Genomic DNA, 23505 nt, shown 5'->3' with positions numbered 1-23505 from the left:
CTTGAAGACAGTACTTACGCTTACTGCTTTTTAAAGTAATATGTAGAGAGCAATGTTTTGAAGAATGGGACAGTAAAATGGAAAGTTTCACAAAAAAAGGGGACATGAAATAGAGAATCAAAGCATTGGTAACAGCTACTTTCTAGTGCTGTACCTCTTTGCCTTTCAAGTTCAGGATCTGTGATAGTTCAGTTTATCTGTTCAGTTTGCAGATCAGTTTTATATGCATCTATTTTACATGTACATCACTTTAGCTACAAGTATTCGTGGACTGTAATGTAAGAAATAAACTTTTGGGGCTTCCCTCTTCTACTTAACACTCTCCATAGTGTTTTGTTTGTTTGTTTTTCCCCAAAATAATTATTGCTTGAACTAGAACAACTTGCTAAAAGATACCTATTTCAATGATGAAAGATTCTGTACTGAATGCTAAGGTACAACAAATCATAATTTCATCTCTAAAATATTTCAGTACAAATATATCCTGAGAAAAAGTATTCCATTTGTGAATGCACTTTATATAATCAGTGCATACACACACATTGTTTCTGTAAATTATAGTTGGAAAAAATGTTGAGAAAACATTGTGACAGTCTATAATTTTATTTTAGGAAAGCAGGCTTAAATAGCACAGATAAATGCTATACATATTTATTTGTTTTGATAGAGAAATAAAGCATATGCAACTATTGTTTTTCAAATTACTTAGACATATCAACTGGCTAGTGGTCCATTGCCACTTTCAAAGTGTTTAAGATATATGGATTTTTCCTTATATCTTTACCTGAAATATTATATTTAAACAATCTAAAAGAATAACTAAAAGGAATACAAGAGTCAGCTAAAAAAAAAAAAAAAAAAAAAAAAAAAAAAAAAAAAAAGAACAGTAAAATCTTAAGAAATTAAGTTGAAAAAGTATATATTTTTCAAGACATTCAGTTTTTGTCTTTATTTTGGTTTCTTTTTTCTTTGGTGTTACTGGTGCATTCTGAAGCATCCTTATTATCAGAAACTGTGCCTGATTATTAACCCTTTAAAAAAGTTAAAAACTAAAAAATAGAGAACAAAGCAGAACACTATTAATAGCATATTTGGTTCCTCTTTTTCCTTCTTTTCCTTGAAGAAAATACAAAATGAAAGCAGACTGTTATTTCAAAAGCAGTATATACCTATTCAAAACTTCTAGACAGATGAAATAACTATAAGCCTAAGGTTAGTCCCATTCTTGAATTGAGAGGCTACTCTTCCAAATGAGTTTTCAATCACAACTGTAATGATTATTTTACAGCATTCCATAAATATTTGTTTTAGGACAAATTTAGGACATACCGTTTTATCAACTATATGAGAATTTATAATGGCTTAACATTATTTACAAGCAGTTAACTCAAACTTTGAAGACTCTAGACAGACCAGAAAATGCATGTTCAAAAATAAATTAGATTAATTATATCTTATTAGATTAGATCTGCAAACTTGGAGATCTTCCCTGAATAACAAATGCATTTATGTATTCAGATAAAACCTTACAAGGTTATCATGATCCCTTTACAGGAACACTCAAAGTATATAGCATGCAACAGGCCCTTTTTTTTAACATCAGTTTTAATTCCTATAACTAACCTTCTTACAACCTCATGAAAAAAACAAAAAAAAAACAAAAAAAAAAAATCCTGTCCTGTTCAATAACACATACAAAGAAAGCTGCCCTATAACTTCATATAAAATACAGGCATCTAAATTCACGTTCTTGGTAACTCAACAGCTTCTGCCATAGCAGCATTGCATCATTTCTACTGGCATTCCTGGAACTTCAGAGTAATTTAAAACTCATTCTTGAAATCCCAGTGTGCAAGAGGATGAAAACTTTTGTAGCCTGTGCTACTAATAATTCATTTCATCTTCAGGATGACAGAAAATTATTTTCCTTCCTTAGACAAATGCACAGCAAAGACACCCTCTTCTGTCAAATCCCTTTTATGTTTTTGCTTCATTATGATGTCTTATGTATGGGCACAGGATCATTGACAATGACATTGACGTACTCTTCACAGCTAGATCTGTAGTATCACAGAACAGCAATGCAATGGATTGAAAGGGTGTAACCAATGGACTTGGACCATTGAAAAAAACTGGTCCAAGTCCAAGGAAAAAGACAGGGAAATTATATGCAGTTTCAGCATCGGAACTTGCTTCCTTAGCAAGGAAAATATGCTGAAAGAAATGTATTTTCATTGGCATACAATTTATTTCTGATGCCAGCTCGCAGCCCTGAGACAATAAAAATGAGAAAACTTCTACAAAAACAGAAGAAGTGAAAAAATTAATAAAACAGACTTGGCGAACAGACTAGATCATTGCTTTTTTCTTCAGGGGAAAGACAGCATACATGATTTCTCCCTTGTCTATTGTCTTGTGAAATCATGATTTCTTATTTATAGTACTTCAGTTGTCCACCACTAATTTCTTTGAAGGTTAAATAAAAATTGAGTTGTAATACCAAGCATTGTGACAATGATGGACAATACAGACCATGGTAATAGCCACTGTATTTCTTCTTAGCAATAAAAGAAAGCCTAAAAACAAAAGATGAAACGGGGGATACTGTTCCCAAAAGAGAAAGTTTCTGATTTATTTCTTTCATTAATTTTGTAGCAGTTGCATTAAAAAAAAAAAAAATAGGGTTGAGTTTCTCCCATCCTTCTACCCCACACAAACTATAAACTAAAAGTGCATTTTTTTATTCCTAATTCCATAGTCTTGAAATTAGAGACTCAGCTCAAAGAGGAAAGGTTGAAATTTGTCTTCTATATATGCAGAAATCTGTGTTTGTATCGACCATTTTTACTATGAGCTTAAAACCTATTTTATAGCAATATCTATCTAGCTACTTTGATTGACTTTCTGGTATCAGGATGATACTGAAATTGACTTCAAGTAAAACAAAAAATTACATTTCCATTTGTGTGTGTGCATGTCTGTGCGTATACTTTTACTGCGTACACACGATCTTTTTCCTTAACAGCTTCCATCAATTAAAATCATGTAGGCCTATTGGAGACCAGCTGTTCTCATTTGTTATGCTTCAGTAGACAGGGACTCTGTGATTAGCGGTCCTTGTTTTTCTGCAATCTGTAGTCTCTCTTCTCTTCCTGCTCATGTACTGTTTAATGAGATAATCTGAACACTGACATTACTAGCTCTATTTCTGATTTACTGGAGTAATGCCCAGAGTTTACTGTGACAGAAGGAAAAGCATCCTAAATCATTGCATTGGATTCTGCTTAAAGCTGCCATGTGCCTGAGCAGGAAAAGGTTGGTGTAGTATCCAAGAAGCGAATGACTTGCTGCAACAGAGTGGCTGCATGTTCTTCACTGCTTTAATATATGACTGGAAATCTAATCTAACAAAAAGGATAGGTTTGAACAGGACTATGAATTTGAAAACTTATAAACATACAAACACAGAATTCTTGTAACTGTACAACAATATTAACAAGCTGAAAATTCCTACAAAATGAAAACTGTTCCACACTGACCTATATTCCCTGTCTGAATTTGTTTAAATTTTTAAAGCTACCTTTTTTTTTGGTTTTGTCTAACATGAATATGTATGATATTAAATATATGATCCACATATGGAAATTATACTATATTGCATTTTTATATTACAAAAGTAGACTTTTCATTTGTTATAACTAAGTCCTCAAAACACAGTTGTTCAATGTATGGCCATGCAAAAGCATTTTAATTTTTGCTATCCAAATCTGGTTTTGCAAGGCATTAGGAATAACAAGTACACTGCTTAGTGTATGGCTTAAAGTCTTACAGCATATAGCAACATTACATCTACTGCTAAGAAATGATGTATTTTTTCCTAAAGAAAGAAGCCAACGTACAAGTTACTCAAGCAGACAATCGGGGGTGGCCAGGCAACAAAAAAAAATAAAAATAAACATTTCACAATGATGTTTTAAAGAACAGAATTTCAAATAAATATCTGTCTTCTCATAGAACTACTAGAAGGAAATGCATCCAGAGTGACCCAAGAGAAGAAAAAATAGAAGAGAGGGTCTGTCAGGATGGTGGACCCTACTCCCTGTACAGTTGCCATGTCATCAGGTAATTGTGTGAGCTATTCAGTTTTCTCCATCGGTTCTATGGGTCTCGATGATTTCATGTGTGTGGGGATGAACATGTGCAGACATGCACACCCACGCAAATATGTGCATAAACAAACACACATCAAATTTATAACGTTATGTGAATTCATATAAGTAAATTTCATTTGTCAAACAGTTTAACTACACTGTCTTTATAGCCACAGTATTTAGCCTACTAACAGCCTGAAATTATAATTTTGGTGTTTCAGAGCTGAGAAACTTTTTGTTTAGAAACCTTCACTGAATATGCTTCCCACAGCAAAGTAAGGTCTCAGATCCAGTCCTGAGACTCATTTATCTATCTGACAAAATATTTTAAGTAAAAAGCTTTATTTAAAATAATAAATGTCAAATGCATAGCCCAGGGACAGATTGGGGGGAAGTACAGACAATGTTGTATGGTTTTAGCAATCAGTGGAAAGAAGAAGTGTTTGGTTGTATAACATCTTTCCATTTCTTTGTCCTTTTGCTATTAGAAACAGCTGTTATCTCTAGGAATAATTCATATATGTCAGCTATTATCTGTTAATCTGCTTTTAATGCAGATGTGATCAATATGTGAATTAATTTGCAATTGATTAATAACCATGAAATAAAAAAACATTTGTCATATTCATCGTATTTTGTGATGATTTTCCTTAAGTCCTGAATTTGATGCTTTTAAAAATGAAGTTATATACATATATACAAATATGAAGTTTTATATAAAAATAATGTAATATCATAGCTGTATTTTCTGTTTTGAGGCTTTTCTGAGTATTTATCACAAATCACATTACTATACAGTGTGCTAATGTTATTATTATATGTTTTATAGTCGTGTGAAAATAGAACCATTATATACTGAGGTGTGTTGAAAGAGATCTTAAATATCTTAGACAGCTTTGTTTGCCTTCAGAGAAGTTGTTTAGCAAACAGGTATAAAAGCAGCCACTGTGGCATAACAAACTAAGGACATTTTTAACTGAAAGGAAACTCAAAATATTAACACTGGCAGGATCCTATTGCACTAAAAATTACTTTGGGGAAAGACCGTTAAAGCCACGATTAGAAACAGGACATAGATTCTTAAATTCAAGGTTGAATGTGGATATAAACACAGATCTTTGTAATATTCTAGAATGAAAAAATATGATGAGAAGTTCTGTAATCAGAAGTACTTTTTTTTTCATGTACAGATAAGAAAGCAAATATTGCTAGTAATTGTAGGGTCTAGCTATTCTTGAAGATGTCAGTTAACAAATTTCTGTAGTAAACAGCCAATAGATCAATAAAAGGTGATGCCATTTTAGATTAAAGTCTATCCTGGTGCAATTTGAGTGTATTTAAGCATAAAGAAACAAAAATACTTTTAAACTAGTCAGTTTAAGTTCTTGCAGTACTTTTTCTGCAGTAACACCAACACAGATGGCACTACAAATCCCATTAAGGAAGGCAAGCATAAAAAATGAAAAACAATAGAAATAAAGTTTATCTATGTTATCCTCTCTGTTGCTGTGACCATGTTGTTGTTATTAATTGAGATCGCTCAAATATACTTAACAGAAAACATTAATTAAGGTTTTGAGTTTCTAAATGACAAAATTTTAAAAGTTATGGTAAAATAGTGTAGGTAGGTTTACGAAAGGTAGGCTATTTCAGAATGTTCATTCCTTAGAAGAAGAAAAAAAAATAGACAAGGAAATGGTAGGAGACCTACCTAGTACATATCATTTTAAATAAAACAATTATTTAAAAATAAATAAAAAGTACTACTATCAAATTCTATTTTTAATGTCTATTTTCCATTTGATTATGTTGAAAAGGAGGTATTTTACTGGCTATTTGAGAGATTCTAGGGAATTAGTTTTACAGCTGACCTTGTAATTTCATAACTGATCTTGGTACTAATACTAATGAAGTCTCAGGGACACAATATTACAGACTAAGGACAATCTGCACAAGTTGACCAGAAGAAATGGAATGCAATTTAAAATGAAAAGGGTAAGGCCTTAAACTTCAAAAAATATGATTTTCTACTTTACAGATGGAACACAGGATATAGAAGTGTTGAAAAAAGATAATTTCAATTTCATATGTCCTGCGTTGCTTCCACTCCTGAAGGACTGCATGCAAAGCAGCACATGCAGACAATGTTAATTGTTTACTAAAAGCCCTGAGTGTTTCTTTAAAAAGCGATGAACACTGATGCTGGATCATGCCACAAACATTTACCATGCGTCTTAAATGTTTGAGGTCTCTGTTATTTTCACACTTGGCAATATGGATTTCAAAAGACACACACAGACACACACACAAAAAACAAACAAACAAACAAACAAAAAAAAAAAACCCACCTGCCTAAGGGATTTTTTTAAGAACTTCTTTAATATATGGAAGTGAATGCCAATCAACAGCATTGCTTCTTTTGCTCTCCTCATTTTTTTCCTATCATTCTGAGTAAGTTATAATCCTTTCCACAAACTGCCTCCCAGTATAAAAAGGCAGACAGGGTTGTATGGTGAAATATTGCTTTATAATTGAATTCTGTGGTTCTTTTACACACCTAAATGCTGCATCATATCATGCAATTCGCATTTGTTTTGTAGTATAGCATGTCTGTGTAACTGCACTAAAGCTAACTGTTTTCATGCCTGATGACAGACCTCTGACTAATTTGAAAGCATGTAGAAAATACAGAGTTTGCAGTTATGGAACATTAACCGGGGTGCTCTTCTGTGAGCTGGCAAGCTACGACAGGAATTCAGTTCCTTGAACTGCCGATGAAACACAATCTAAGGTTAGTAACCTGCAAGTCCCTAATGCAAAAGTAAACAAATTCAGGTAGTACACAGACTGCACAACCTATCAGCAGTATTAATTCAATAACCTCTTCCTGTCCTTTTGATGAGGCAAATGACACAGGATACAAAATCCTGCAAGAGTATCTTGCAATACAGCAACAGTATAGCTGTTCTCAGGTAAGAATATAGACCAGCACACATATGACACCTGATCCAAAATGATCTCTATCTTTTATCTTTGCTTCCAAGCATTACAGTAATACCCTTTATCACCTCGTTCAAATACTGCAAAATATCGCATATTGTCAACTTATAATTAACAAGTAAAAGCTGATGGAGAATTGCTCTCAGTCATCCACTTAAGAGGCTTCTCTTTCTCTGTGCCAGCATACCCTTAATACTGAAAAAAGCGTTACAGGTCACAGCCTCAAAGCCAGTGACATAGCCTCTGTCACCTGCTGATTCCCCTACAGAGGCGTACTTAAGGTATTGTTATGGCATCAGTCCACAGTGCATGGAGACAGATTTTTAAAATCCAACAAAACTTCTACACTGTGTTTATGTATAACTATAATGTGTCAGTGTATAAACTGACACACTGCTGTCAGCTCACTTGTAACATGCCAGTCATTGCTGGCTAAAGTAAGAAAAACAGGAAGGCTATCCCCCACGTCAATCACAATACAACTCAACTAGCTCAGCTTCAGAATAACAGGAGATAAACCGTGCTTATAAGGGAAACTAATGTACACAAGCCTATATGACCTGGATTTCACAATTTTTATTTTTTAGACTACAAATACTGCCATCCCAGTTGCACTAATCTATGTGTATAAACTGTTGTATATTCAAAACCATACTTGCTGAAGTCTGCTCTGATCTATATGTTTTTTTAAAAAGTGTATTATAGGTGTTGGTGGTTTAGCTTAATCCTAATGTTCTTTACAGCAGCTAGACGGTTATCTATTTCCAGTAGCAATTATTTGTTTTGCCTAAAATGTCCACTGAAGAGGAATCTGGCATCTCCTATGATATTAAAAGAAAAAGGAGGGACTAATCTAAGGAATATCAACATAATGTTATCCTTCGAGTGTTTTGAAAAGAATCTTATGGAGTGTTTCCAGAGTTTAAGAAGCTTTACTTGTGCTTCCTATTTGTACACAGTACAGCAAATCATGTATTATCAACCATATGCTATAGTCAAGCATGTCTTCGAGTAACAGCTTTATCATTATACTTCTTGGTATGGGGCTGACTACTGAAACATATTGCTTATATTTATATTTACTTAAAGGTTCTTAATGTTTTGCATTACATTCCAACTATAGCAAGAGAAATTTAATATGACAATGTTGTATGTTGATACAAAACAAAAACATACCAAATGCTATAAAGTCCGGGAGATTACACTGTAGAACAAAAATATCAGTTTGTTATTATGCCTCATTCTTCAGTGTTCCTTCCGCACTTGATACAAAAAGACACTTTGCAAAGGAGCAGTGAATTATCAGAAATAAGTAAATAGTGTTAATTTTGCATCAACATATCCCTGAATTATTTGAGCAGCCCTACAATATTCTTGGAGGTTGCTTGTCACAGAGAACATACCACATAATAAAGCCCTCAAAAATGGCAAAACAGTTTACCAACAGTTCAGAGGAAAGAAAAAGAAATGGGGAGAGTTTACAAACTATGACTTAATGGCTATGAAATGACATTTTATTAGTGAAGTATTATTCATACACTATTAAGTGTTTCAATGCTGAATGCTACATGGTAAACAAAAGACAACCAGTTGACTGCAAATCCATTTGCAAATAGGATTTGTATTTGTGTTTCATAAGTCTTTTCTCTTTACATCTATGTCACCTGAAAAAAAGAACAAACATTTTTGACTTTCAGAGAAGGGAGAGAGGGAATATATACTTATATACTTGGGGAAATTTGACTCAAGTAGTTGCATATATACATAAACAGTACTAGGAGCAGATTTTTGTCCGCTGTCCTTCAATCTGAAATGTCAGTGAACAGAAGCAAATTACAAATTAAACTATTCATCAGTATGAAGACTGGTACAATAAAAGAAGTCACACTGACTAATGGCCAAAGATTAAAGTAGCATCCATCCATCTAGCAGAATCTAAACAGCTGTACAGTTCATGCATCAAATGTTTTAAAAACTCAAAATAAACTGGTTCTACATGAAACCTAATTAATTTAAGTCAAATTAATCAAGATTCTGAGATAATACAATGATCTTCCTGATCATAAGCAGATACTAGTATTTTAAGTAAAAGTGCATTATACAGCACCAGTTCATGAAATGTGTCAGTTGTTCAGAAAGAAAAATCTGAAACAAACAGCGTATCAGGAGACAAAAACACTATACACATAAAATTACCATTTTTATAATTCCTCAGTGGAGAAACATGCAAATTATAAAATTTGAAGCAGAAATATGTTCCATTCTTACAGGTAAACTACATCTGAATAACCGTGTTTGTGTCTGAATAAATTTGTGTTTGGTCCTGTAAAAGCTGTCTAAATCTAAAATTACTTTTTTTTTCTTGATATTTACTGTTATTTTATGTTAAAAATTTGAAGAGGCATCATACTGATGTTTTTTCTCTAAAGTTAAACAATAGTATATAAATAAGTGCATCACCTTTATGCATCAATAATGCACATAGCAAGTTTTTCTCACTTTATTAGTCATTACCATTTTCATATAGATGCTAAATTCTATGACTTGAGTGACTAATCTCTCTACAGCTAATAGTTCCTGGACTATGTCAAGGATGCAGTTTAATATCCAATATCCTCAAATTATTACATGCTGTATCATCAGGAATTTGTTACATGCTTGTGTAAGTAAGGGGGTGAAAAAGTCAGTTCCTTGGCCCAAGAAAGTTACATTTCCAAGCAAGACATATATATCAGTTTTCTCCATCACAATTTTTGCTCATTTCAGATTTAACTGTTTTTTATTTTGTTGGTATAGTAAGAAAGATAACTAACAAAAAAGAAAAGAAAAAAAAAAGTATTCTCCTTCTTTGGGTTAAATATCCTTGTTTTTCTTGCCCCTGAGAAAGAAGTCCACTAATTATCCATATATACAGAAGCCCGATTTTCTTATATTTCTGGGATTTTAGAAATAATTTGGAGTTATGCTATACACAAATATCAGTACTTTCCTTTGCCATCCCCTCCCCTCATGTCTGAAAATACGCACCAGTATTTTAAAACCTGTTATTTGTCAACTAACATTTCTTCCCTCTTCAAAAAACAAAACAAAAGAAAAAAAAAAAAACACATGAAAATCAACTCATCCATTAGGTTACTAACTTAAAACAAGACAAAATAAAAATTTTTTCTCTCTTTTGTATAAATCTTGCTCCCGTTTAGCCTTCCCTGCAAGAGAAGATGAAAAAAAAATTAATGCTCCAACAGTTAAGAAGACATTAATTTTTGAAGACAGACCTTTGAGTTTCCTGAAGAAAATCAATTTTGATCTTCCTGCTTCATCAGCCTCCCAAATTCCCCTTACATCCATTTTGCCACAAATTTCTTATAGCTAACACAACCATAATTTGATATTTCTCTGAGCATCACACAATTCATATCTTCTGTGCTCTAACCCAAAAAATATATTCAGAAAGAAAAAACAAAAACAACAACATGGAAGCTCTCTTTTAGACTTAACTCTGTAAGGTATATATACAGAGAAATGTTCCAATGAGAGGGTAAATAAGCATTTTAACATAACTTTTTTTGATGCCTGCTCAGAGGCTTATGTTGAATTTTACTTATCAAATGTGTAATCAAGTTTAGAAATTTGAAAAATCAAGTTAGATAAAAATCAATTAACTAAAATTAATTAAAATTAATTGACATGTATGGTAAAAGAAAATATAATAAAACTGAAGAGGTTTCATCCTGGAGTCAAGTGCTTGAACACAGAAAACTAAAAACTTATGGAAGTATAACAGAACCCTCAGAAGAAAAGAACTGCCTACAGAGCAATTTCTTCATTGAAAGAAATTGAGAACTCTTTTTAGATTTAAAACTGGACTTATTTATTTGACACTGTTCCATATCAGTATAACAGGATACTTGCCTCATAGCTTTGATGTACTAATAAAAATGATTTAAATGGCTGCGATTGTACCAGTTACTTAAAATATGCACAAAATAACTTAATAGTGTGTTTTATTTTTCCCCACTCACAACTGACTGGACTTTAATAAAAGGAAATAAAGCAAGCTGTGCATTTGTTACAAATAGATATATCCCCAGATCCTTTTTAACCTCAGTTCAAAAATGCCATTCCACAAAATTTAGTTTTATATGAAGTTTTTCAGTATTCCAAATAAATTGCGTCCAAATGTTTTGTCCAGTGTTTTAGGTTGTCAGAAACAAAATAAAGATTAGCTAAATGTAATGACAAAGGTTTTGTTCTTAGCACAGCCCAAATGTGTGCGCTTATTTTATCAAGAAATTCTGATAAAATTCTGACCAATATACTATGCTAGTCTCTCTGAAGAGTAATGACTGGCAAACAGGTGAACAGACACTGAATTCTTCTAAGTACTGATTCTTTAGTTTGGATGGAAGGTTGCTGAATGGAAGAACCAGACAACGATAGACTTGAATATAAAAATGTAGATTTATCAAAAACAAATTGTGGATTATTTATGCACCTGGTAAGAATACCAAGATTCAAATATTTCATTGTATATAAGACGATGGCTTACTGTCCAGAAGCAGGTAGCAAAGGTACATATAATTTCTGTTATCCTCCCTCACCCAGATCCAAACCACTTGATATGCTTCTCCTGTAGATTATAAACTCTTTGAAATCTGGATGTATATTTTCTTTTATGTAATACTTCCCACAACAAAATCTGCAATTTAATGACATTTAAGTGCAAACACTATATGTATTTGAATAATAAACAAAGGAAAAGTCTACTTCCATAACAATTTCTAGATTTGCTGCAGCAAAACCTATTACTTCATAGCCATGATGTACTGGTATCTTTCACCACTTCACAAGTCAAAGCTGCTGCTCCTCAAGAAACGCTGAACATATAGAATAAGAGAGCTACAATGTCACTGTCAGAACCATACTATGCATTATAGCTACATATTCAAATTAAAAAAAAATAAAATCCCAAAGATGAAGTACAGAATAACACACAAAAAATAACTGCTGCATTTATGCACTGAACCTTATTCTTCTGACTACTGACTTAATTTTGTAACAGAAACACAAAACTTTTTTTGTAACATTAATTCAAATGTAGCATTCAGCCTCCATGATATTGTAGCAGGCTTTACTTGAATGACTAAATACAGATTAAAGTGCTCAGCTTCTGACTTTGTTTGAAAATAACAACCACTCATTTAATCTATTTTCAGCAAGGTTTTTATAATTTGGTACTGATAAAGTAAAATTTAGAAAAGCAGACTCTGATTCATCTGACATTTACATAGTTTCATAAATTCACAATTTATTTCTGCTTAATTTCCAGTATTTTACAAGAATAAAATCCTTTTAAGGTAGAGAGAAGAACTATTTCTCTGATACAGGCAGTTGAGGTCCTCTGGCTAACGTCAAGCAACAGACCAGCCTAAGGGATCACAGTGCCTGTGTATAGTCTTTAAAACCACAACTACACCACTGTTCATGCAAATAGGAGGTTAAATGAAAAACACTGTGACAAAAAGCAACTACTATTTTTTCTAGTTCTGAGAAGGCTGCCGAAAAAGTAAAATTTTTGTTCCGTGAAAAAAAGATTCAAACAGAAGAAAAAAAATCAAGACACAATTATATACTCCTTTAGAAAGACAAACTAACAAACATGTATTATCAGAAATAGCGTGGGGTTTTTTTGTTTGTTGTTTAATGAAATGTTTATTTTGCATTATATAGTCTTACCGTTCTCTGTTAAATTTCAGAGAATGTAGGATAGCTGGTCGTTTCTGTCTGAGATTCCACAAATGAAGTGTATCATCTGCACTTGCACTGACCAAAGCACCCTAGAGCAGACACAAAATATGGCACAACATGTCACACTTCCATGGATTCTTAAGTCATCCTCACTGTCAAGGATCTATCTGTAGGAAACTGTACAGTTTATAAGAAATGGTTGCTTTCTTCTAGAAAAATATATTCCACCATAAATAATACTTGATTGGAATAAATTTGGTAATTGTAAAAACTTCAGTTATTACAAGATCAGCCAAAGTTAAATTAAAACTCCATCAATTTAAAATGCAAAACAAAGCTTTGTACCAAAGTTGTACACGAGAACTCTCCTGTATTCCCACACAAGCATAGAGATTAAAGAAAAGGACAGCCAGCATTTACTTGAAAAGTTAAGTATGAAGGTTATAACTACAGGAAAAAGAGTTTAGTGGACACACAAACAACTGCCAGTGACAAGCACAGTTTAGTAGTAATATCAAGACAACATGAAACTCAAAACTGGAACTGTGAAAAGATGCAGATAAAAAAGTAGAGACAGATAGCAGGGGAGAGGACTAAGGAAGAACTAAGAGATGTAGACAAAAGGATGGTTTCTTTGTCACAGATTAGAAATATTCTCAAGTCTGTTTCTGCTTCTGTTCCCAAAGAAACGGACGTCATCCAATGTCTGACTTCCGTCTGTTGGGACAGCTGGAAATAAACTGTTTTTTTCTCCTTCCTTCTATCTTTCTCCTTATCATGGAACAGTGATGCCATGTGAAAACGGACGGCTGAGGAAGCTCTTTACTGCTGCTGCAGTGGTTTACTAAACTTATACCTCAATTTAGGTCTGGTACAAGGATCAGTCCCTACATGCTCCTGTGGCACAGAGGAACTAGATACTGCTGAAACGGAAGACAATACTTTATCCTGGGAAAGGCTGAGGAGGTAAATGAAAGATCAGTTTGTAACAACTATGATGGTCTGATGGAGATAAAGTTCTTTTCTAGCATTTCAAATTTCCCTCTGATTCCCAGAAACTCTTCTTTTCAATGCTGACATATGCAAATGCAATTTATGAAGGTAAAACTTCTCTAATACAACATAATCTATGCTTTAATTCTCATTTCCCAAAGAATGTGGACCAACCTCAGAGACAGAATCTCCACCACAGAAGTCAATTAACCCTGTATATTAGGGCTTTTACTAGTTATGAATGACCAGCTGATTCTGGTTTCTCTGTTTTTACCTTCCTCTAAATAATTTACTTGGTCCTCATTCCTAAGTTTCAGCAGTTCAGGCATTTTTTCCAAAGAAGTCCAGAAAAAAATAAATGAAACTCTTTAATTGAGAAGCTCTGGTATCTCAAGATGTAGAAAAAGGATGTGAAACTGTCAAAAGCATTTTCTTACAGCAGGGAAGAAAATGTATGAAAACTGAACTAATACTAGCTCATAGTTTAGCAGAGTTATGAGTTTCTGAAAAAAAACAGCTGAGCAGATTTAGATGCTCCATAAAGTTTTCTTGCCTATTGTCTTCTCCAGAGACATTCTGCACACAGCAAGCTATAATCTCTCACTGTTTCTGTATGTCATCTGAACTTGATTTTGATAATCTTTGCAACTGCTCATCTTTGCTGCAAATAGCAGCATATTTGCAGCTACTGAGCTTTTAGCCAATCACCATCAATATCTTTCCACAAAAAAATGTAACTCATTTATTAACTTCTATTTGCAACAGAACCATGCAGCATATTCAGTAATTGAAAGGGTTTTACATCTACCTGCACACATTCAAGTATTGACTAGCTTTTGCTCAGTACTTTATATTGATGTATATTAACGTTATACTTTTCCCAGCATGCGGTCCCATAAATAGTCTTCTAAAAATCTGTACGATGAATGTCCTCTGGATGTATGCCACTTACTTGTTGGCAATAGTTGTCAATGAGAAAAGTTGTATCACTCAATTATAATACACCAATTGCCTTATTGAACTAAACGTTTGCAAAAAAATCCAAGTAAATGTATACTTACCTCATTGATTAAGAACTGGAGCTGCAAAACTGCAGCACCACTTTCATGTTGGCAGTAGCAATCAACACCAGGCCTGCCCAATCTGTTGCCATTAAAGTCAAGGATTCTAACATTTCTGTCATCACCAGAAGAGGGGAAAAAAAATAACGATCAATTAATCTCTAATTAACCTTTAATTAACCTCAATTCTTCTTGCTTTCTGTAAAACGAAAGAATTCATGCTGACTTCCCACTGTTCTAATTAAAGTATCAACACCATCAGCCTGAAACATGTGCAACTGTGAGTGATTTGTACTTGCCTGCTTTTTTTCCCTGTGAAATAAAATGCATGAATTAACACAAAAAAATCAGCAGGATACCTCCTAAGTTTCTCTTTACTTTTTATTCATTCATGTAACACACGAATGTATCAGATTTTTGTACTTATGAAAACATTACAAAATTAATGATTTAGGACTAAGGATGTACAGTTCTATAGCAGGCTTTCTTTTATAATATGAGAAAAGGCTTTTTAGAGTGAGTCATTTCATGCTTACATAAAAGCTCACATGAAACTATTGCTCCCTGTCTCATCAACACAGTACGATGCAGTGCCACACAGACGTACCTAGGTCTAGCTCTGAACTACATTACCAAGATCAATTCTTATCCTGAATAAAACCCCAGTGGCAATCCACCTAGTTCACTCAGAATTAACATTGATGCACTGCTTTGTAGAAACATCCGATTGTCCAGATATATCACAAATGTAGATTTCTACCTGTTCCCTGTTCTCTTTGGATCTTTCTCCCTGCACACTGAATTTCAATCTCCCTAACTTAGATAATGGCCTTTCTCATCTTGAGTCAGAGAGTCTAATGTGAATCTAATGATCTAGAAAATTACCAAAAACAGTAAGTAAAACAAAAGGAGAGAGGAATATGAAATATGATATTATTAACAACATTGCTGAGTGAAACAGGTGAAACACCTCCATATTTGAAGATCTAGTGGACAAGATCCCTTCAAACACTGTTCTTAGGGACAGAGGAGCTGAACAGAGCTGGCAACTCTTTTGGATGTTTTTCTTGGAGCACAAGAACTCTCCATCCCCTTGTGTAAGAAAGCAAGCAGGGAGGGCAGAAAACCAGGACAGCTGAGCAAGGTCAAACTGAGGTGCAAGAAGAAAATGCACAGGCAGTGGAAGCAGGGACAAGTGGCCTGGGAAGAGCACAGGGATGCTGTCTGGATGTGCAGGGATGGGATCAGGAAAGCCAAGGCACAGATGGAACTGAGCTTGGCAAGGAATGCAAAGAATAACAAGAAGGGATTCTACAGGTACATTGGCCAGAAGAGAAAGGCCAAGGAGAGTGTGCCCCCTCTGATGGACAAGAAGGGAGAACTGGTAACAACAGACATGGAGAAGGCTGAGGTACTCAACAAGTTCTTTGCCTCAGCCTTCACTGTCAGTCAGGCTGCCCACATCTCTCGAGTCCCTGACCCTGTAGATGAGGGCTAGGGGAGCAAAGCCCCTCCCGCTGTAAACAAAGAGCAGGCTTGAGACCACCTGATGAAAATAAAACGTGTACAAGTCCATGGGGCCTGATGACAGGCATCCCAGGGTCCTGAGGGAACTGGCTGATGGAGTTACCAAGCCTCTCTCCATCACATTTGCAAAGTCCAGGCAGTCAGGTGAAGTCCCTGGTGACTGAAAAAAGGGAAACATCACTCCTGATTTTAAAAAGGGTAGAAAGGAGGACGTGGGGAACTACAGACCAGAGAGCCTCACCTCTGTGCCTGGGAAGATCAAGGAACAGATCCTTCTGCGATGGCAAAGCACATGCAGGACAAGGAGGTGATCCGAGACAGCCAGCACGGCTTCACCAAGGGCAAATTGTGACTGGTTGGTCTGGTGGCCTTCTGAGATGGAGTGACTGCGTCAGTTGACAAAGGAAGAGAGATGGATTTGAAAGGTGGACCATTCAGTGGACAAGGAATTGGCTTGAAGGCCACATCCAGCGAGTGGTGGTCAATGGCTCTGTGTCCAGGTGAAGGCTGGTGACAAGTGGTGTCCCTCAGGAGTCTGTCTTGGGACCAGTACTGTTGAATATCTTTATCGATGAAATAGACAGCAGGTTGGAGTGCACCCTCAGAAAGTTTACCGATGAAACCAAGCTGAGGGGTGCAGTTAATAGAAGGGATGCCATCCAAAGGGACCTGGACAAGCTTGAGAATTGGGCCCATGTGAACCTAGTGAGGTTCAACAAGTCCAAGCCCAAGGTGCTGCACCTGAGTCAGAGCAATCCCTGACATGAGTACAGACTGGATGAAGAACTCATTGAGAACAGCCCTGCAGAGAAAGACTTGAGGGTTCTGGTGGATGAAAAGCTCAATGTGAGCAGAAGGCCAACTGCATCCTGGGCTGCATCAACAGAGTGGCCAGTAGGTGGAGGGAGGTGATTGTCCCCCCTCTGGTCTGGGGCCCCACAGCACAAGAAGGACATGGGCCTGTTAGAGTGAGTCTAGGGGAGGGTACCGAGGATGATCAGAGGGCTGGAGGACCTCTTCTATGAAGACAGGCTGAGAGAGTTGGGGTTGTTCAGCCTGGAGAAGGCTCCAGAGAGACCTTATAGTGGCCTTCCAGTACCTAAAGAAGACCTACAGAAAAGCTAGGGAGGGAATTTTTGTCAAGGAATGGAATTATAGGACAAGGGATGACGGCTGTAAACTAAGAGAGGGTAGTTTTAGATTCCAGTGTTACCAAACTGATAAAAGAATGTGAAACTCTTCACCATGTAAGAAAAACTACTTAAAATGGCCAATAAGGCTATATGGTAGTATATGATACATTCTGAAGGTTTACAATAATCCCTTGGTCCATTTTGAATGAATTCTCTGTGGCATTAATTTTTTAAATTGTTCCCTACTGTTTGTTGTATGGCAAAAGGAAGCAATACTAGTGCCAAAACAAACCAACCAACAGACCAATAAACCAACCAACAGAACAAGCAGCTCCACTGGGGATTTCAAACCAACTGGAGACTTTCATTCACTGGGGGTTGGAACTAGATGATTTTCAAGGTCCATTCCAACCCAAATCATTCTATGTTTCTATGATTTAACTTAAGCATTATATGCAACATAGATCCATGGCACTAGTTAATGATTGTCCTTAATGAAAATTATGCTAGTATTGCCCTGATAAAGCAGCTATCACCCTTCAGCATCAGTATCATGCTAAATCAGTTTTCTGGGAAGTGTCCTAACAAAGTAGATGATTTCACTCAGTGTATCCCAAACAAACAAAGCATTCTCCAATAATTCGCATTTATTTGCTTAAGTGTTCACCCTGAAATACTTCACAAATTACTAAAATGAGAGAGAAATTATGCCGTCTGCTTCAGTCTGGCCAATTGCCCTAAGTAAGGACTGATGCTGAAATAGCAGCAGCATTATCACTGACTGATGGCGGTTTTCAAACATTCTGGGAGCTGTGCTGAGGTCCTTCCAGAAGAAGGAGCTTAAGAGATATTATGACTTGGCACTTGTTCTTGGCACTTTATCCCATCTTCTGCAAATTTTGAGCTTTGCTGCCAAGCATGGAGGAGTAAAACCTTACCTCATCAAATCTTTTCATACCAGTATTCTCTATCAGGACATACAGCAGACTTTGGACTGATTTTTTTCTTTTACTTTTGCCTTATTATTAAATAAGGATTTTGCAAACAGGGAGAGTGGAACATTTCTGAATATTTTTGAAGGAAGGACTAATTCAAATAAATGAGTAGTCATTCTGATATAAAGTCAGTTTCTTTTCTCTCTTATCAGTACGTTGGATCTTCCAGGGGCCTTCACAGACATGCCAGATTATCGTATTTTATACTAATTTATACATAAAAGGGAAAAAAGATGAAAACTTTCGGATGTCTGTTGGGATCCAGAATGAAACAAGTACTATCAGAATTACATGGATCAAGTGTGACAGTAATAACAACATTTAATTCTGGTTTTAAGATCTGTATGTGTGAAATAGGGTATTTTGCTCTGTATTCACATGTATGCAACAGCTTTTCAGAAAATATTTCAACATACTGTACATATTAGAAGCATCACATGATCTCCCCTGAACTACCCCATTTACATTGCTTCAGGTTTCTCCTGTAGCATTGCAAGTAAGAGAATCTGAAGAGTCAGAAAAAAACATTTTTCTCAGTGGTCAGAAGAGCATAAGTCTGAAAAAAAAGTATGAAAATGTCCCCAAATAATAAAATAATAAAATAATAAAATAATAAAAATTAAATAATTAAAAAATTAAATTTAAATTAAATTTAATTAAAATAATTAAAAAAAAAAAAACGCAACAAAAAAAAAACCACAAACAACACAGATTCTCATAGCCTCTAATTTTTTTGACTACTACCCCAGAAAAGGATAGTTATTCCCAATCTTATCATTGTTTTGCCACCACCAAAAAAAAAAAGTCAGTTATTTGGATGCCTAATTTTAAATACATGAATCCAGCTTCATGCAGTCTTGCATAGCAGCATAGCACCTTATTAATGCACTCTCAACACTTTCAACATCCCATCACAAGTTAAAGAAATTTTCCATTTCTCAATATTACAACCTGATTCAAACTCTCCTTACAAATCCTTTTGATCACTTGTATAATGACCAGTTAATTAATATTTATATGATATTCTAATGTCACATCCGTACTCACTGTATCTCAAACACCTGTCAGAGTAGATGATTGCAAACATATGAGAGGTACCAATGGGCAAAGCTTCTCATAGGCATGACCTATGACTGAACATCCTGTCAGCATCCCACACCTTTCTTATTCTATGACATTTTTAGTATTTGATACATATAGATCTGGTGTCTCTCACTCTTCTCAAAGAGTTAGTACTAACAGAATGTGAAGATTTGAAACTCTTGTGTGTTCACTGAGAACCAAAAGTGTAGATATTTAGAACTGACCCCTGGAGTTGAGACTAGGGTTACCTGCAGCACATATTTAATTTCTTAGGCCCAGAACATCCAGAGGTAGGACAAGTTTTTTTTTCATTCAGATGGGGTGATTCTCTATTAGTGTCAGATCCAAGTGTTTCCATGTTAAATCTTTTTGAAATAATAAGGACTGTAGTCCGATTTGTTTCTCCTCACAAGGGAGAGGAGCTGAAGACAAAGGACCTCACACCAAGGCATGAAAACTAACAAAAAATACACAATAATAAGTAAAAACTGATATATTACTTATATCACCTTTTCCAAAGCCAAAATTTGTCAGTAGAAAAAATGACATCAATCTACGTCAATAAGCAACTCCAACATTTTTTTGACTAATTAATGAACTTCTTCCATGAATAAAAGCAATCTATGTACAGAATCAAACACAAAAGTAAGGGCTTATAATTACAGAAACAGTGATCTGAATTAGCCATTATAGACTTTTGTTGTTGTTGCTGTTGTTTAAAGACAAGTAGAAAAGGGCAATCCCCTTTTACCCTCCTCTGAAGCATCAGGAATTGTAGGGTGCTGCAGAAGTAGCACTGCTGCATGAAGAAAGTCCTGTCATCTGATTTGCACTAACTAGTACATGTTTGAGTAGGAACATGTAGCACCCTAAGAGCAGATGCTTGTGGGCTGGTGATACTCCATTACATAAACCAACTGTAAAATTGCTTTAGCATTTTATTTGAATATAGGACAGCTTTTTCTTGCAGAAGACCTACTCCTGATTTGAGTGATTTATCATTTTAAAAAGGCCCAATGTATTTAACTAAATAACTAAAGAATAAAATGGTCAAATGATTCCACCAAGCTTCTAACCAACTAAAACCACCAGTTAGGTTAGTCAGTTGTATCTGTCAAAAAATAACAAGATAAAAGATTTTGTCAAAAGATAATAACTATGAAAATATCATCTTGGCTTAACATCAAAGTCTACCATTTGCAGTTCTGGACATAGATTAGTTCCTGGAATATTTAGTTTTACAGTTACTTTTTGGAATCTCTGGAAATCTTACTTATACTATTTCTCTGTATACTAATCATAGTGCAAATTCTGGTAAAAATAAATGACACAATCCTAGGTTTTATACTTCAAATGGGCTTCCAGCTGAGTTTTTCTCTCTTTCCCTGAGATACTCTATCTTCATTTAAACATTTCAAACAGTACAGAATCCATGATTTCTGAAGTGTATTGCTCCAGTGTTTAGTTATCCTCACTATTAAGAATGTAATGCTATATATAGAACCAATACACTTGGGTTCAGTTTCAAGCTTTTGGATATTCTTATGTTTTTCTGAGCTAAATTAAATAACTTTCTACTAGCAGAAGTTTCTTGCTATAAATGCTTTGAAACAATGACCAAGTTGTATCTTATCCACCTTCTGCACAAACACAAATACAAACCCCTGAACTCATTTATTCTCGTGTCACACAATAGTTTTGTTGGATCTTGAATAGTTCTTAAGATATTTTTTTCTGTATGCTTTATAACTTCCGTTATTGTCTTAAAAGTATTGAAAACAAAGCCACACATCATCTTGGTACCAATTTCTTTCATACAATTTCTTTCATGTGTTTTATACAAAGCATACAGTGTTTTATAACTCCTTAAATTCAATATACTTTTTTTTTTATTATTTTTTAAGTACCTCTGTGTGACAACTCTTAATTACCTTAGCAAACTGGGATATCATATTGTTTATAATTTTTAAGACTTCTCCTTTAATTTGCAAAGAATAAGAACCCTCCCTTCCAAGTTCTGTTCTCTAAACTTCATGTAAATGAACTCACTGAATTCCTTAAAAATGATATGCAATCAAATCATAGCCCTCATTGCCCAAATCATGACCCTTTATTTGCTGTAGTTTCACTGCAAACTGCTTCATCAAAGAATAATTCTCAGTGTTTTTTTGTTTGTGTTTTAAACATATATGTATTCACTTTTTACACTGACATTCATTGTGTTGAGTTCATACAGTTGCTTAAATAAAGAGCTCTTCTTTTTCCCCCTATGCAAAGAAAAGCTTCTCTCTTGGGATGCTAAATGTGGTGTGTTTTATAAAAACAGAAAAAATATTTTGGCATGAAAACTCAGGAGCTTTTGGTCTAAAAAGACCTTTGTCTTGTTTACTTTTCTTGACATAGATTCCTCCATTCGTGGATACAAATTATAGCACAGTAAATCACAGGAGCAGTTAAATATAAGTTATATATAAAGGCTGAAAGATTTGCTTCTGGCTCCTTTGACTTCTTCTGGTTAAACCACTTTAAGATAGATTGTATGTAATGGCAAGTCTCTATATATACTACAGTTGGACAGCTGGATGAATGATATGGAAAATATAAGTGATCACTTATTCAAGTAAAGTACAAATTTGTATCAACTCTATTCACAGGTTTTTTGATTCCTAAGAACTTAGAAGCTATTTTGTTTCTGAAAATATCTGCAGATACCAAAAGCATTATCAACATTCACAGGGCCATATATTTTCACCTCCTTGTAAGACTATCTCAGAAGAACTTTGTCGCTTTAGGAATCATCTGTTCCAGAAACGCAATACAAATACAGTCGCCATGTGACTGAATTTAATCAATCTGAAACCTCAAATAGCAAATTGTGAAAAGCAGGTATTCAGAAGCAATGACTCTACCAATGTTCTGCAAATAGCACGTAGATAAATAATTTCATAAAAGCCAGTTGTGTGTGTATTTATATATATATATATATATATATATATATATATAAGCAGAAATGACCTAGCCCTAAACACACCTCCAAAAAGGAGACATTTAGCTATGAGCATTTAACATCTCCGTGTTGCTAGGCATCCACCCCAAAAGCTCTATGTTTTGAGGTTTTACTTCTTGTGGTAGTAACAAATTACATTAAGAGTTTGGATTTACAGGGAGCTTCCTCTTTTTCAGGTAATTACAAACTTCAGCAAGCTCACTAATGCAAATAAAAAGAAGAAGAAAGGCATCAATGCGTGAAAACTGAAATCTGTAGAAGTGAGTGAATGATATATTTATTAGATTCACAAGTGCTCTTGTTTCAGAGAAATCTGTAATTCTTGCTTACAACCATTCTGGTTAAAAGCTACAGAGTGAATGAATGCACTGGAAAAAATAACACCATGGCCCTAATGTACACTGAAGGTTATGGAAACCTAAACTGAGTTAGAAATGAGAAGGCTGTATATTTTGGAACATCCTAATCACAGCAGATCATTTTAATGAGCCTGCTAAACACCATATAGAGATACAGAGATATAAATAAATTAAAAATGATAATTAAACATTCTATTTGATTTATTGCCTTTTATAAGGGCTATGCAAAATATACCATTCATTGGCCATCTATATACAATGGGTGCAGATGGTAGCCTAACATACTCTCTCTTACATCAGAAACCAGACAGGTAGCTTTAATTCAGCCATTTTTAATTTCTGTTTTTTCAGCCTTTAGATATTAATATTCAACACAGTATTTGTTTCACATATCTCTGCATACCAGTACATACATTACACATACCTGTTACAGCATGTACAGTTACTG

At 34.7% G+C, this 23505-nt stretch overlaps 1 protein-coding gene across 13 annotated transcripts in view; it reads right to left on the bottom strand.

Annotated features, from left to right (window-relative positions):
* The window catches only part of STXBP5L (syntaxin binding protein 5L), a 191437-nt gene that overhangs the window by 105788 nt on the left and 62144 nt on the right, over positions 1-23505 (bottom strand). For all 13 annotated transcript variants that reach the window (XM_068698430.1, XM_068698439.1, XM_068698432.1 and 10 more), the window contains 2 exons: positions 14954-15035; positions 12888-12988 (listed from right to left, as the gene is read on the bottom strand). In XM_068698430.1, coding sequence (XP_068554531.1) covers positions 12888-12988; positions 14954-15035 — 183 coding nt within the window. The remainder of the gene's footprint in view (positions 1-12887; positions 12989-14953; positions 15036-23505) is intronic.

The sequence above is a fragment of the Anas acuta genome, chromosome 1 (genome assembly GCF_963932015.1).
Source record: "Anas acuta chromosome 1, bAnaAcu1.1, whole genome shotgun sequence".
Taxonomy (NCBI): Eukaryota; Metazoa; Chordata; class Aves; order Anseriformes; family Anatidae; genus Anas; species Anas acuta.
Note: the sequence above shows the minus strand (reverse complement) of the source record. Positions and strands in the feature narration are given on the sequence as shown.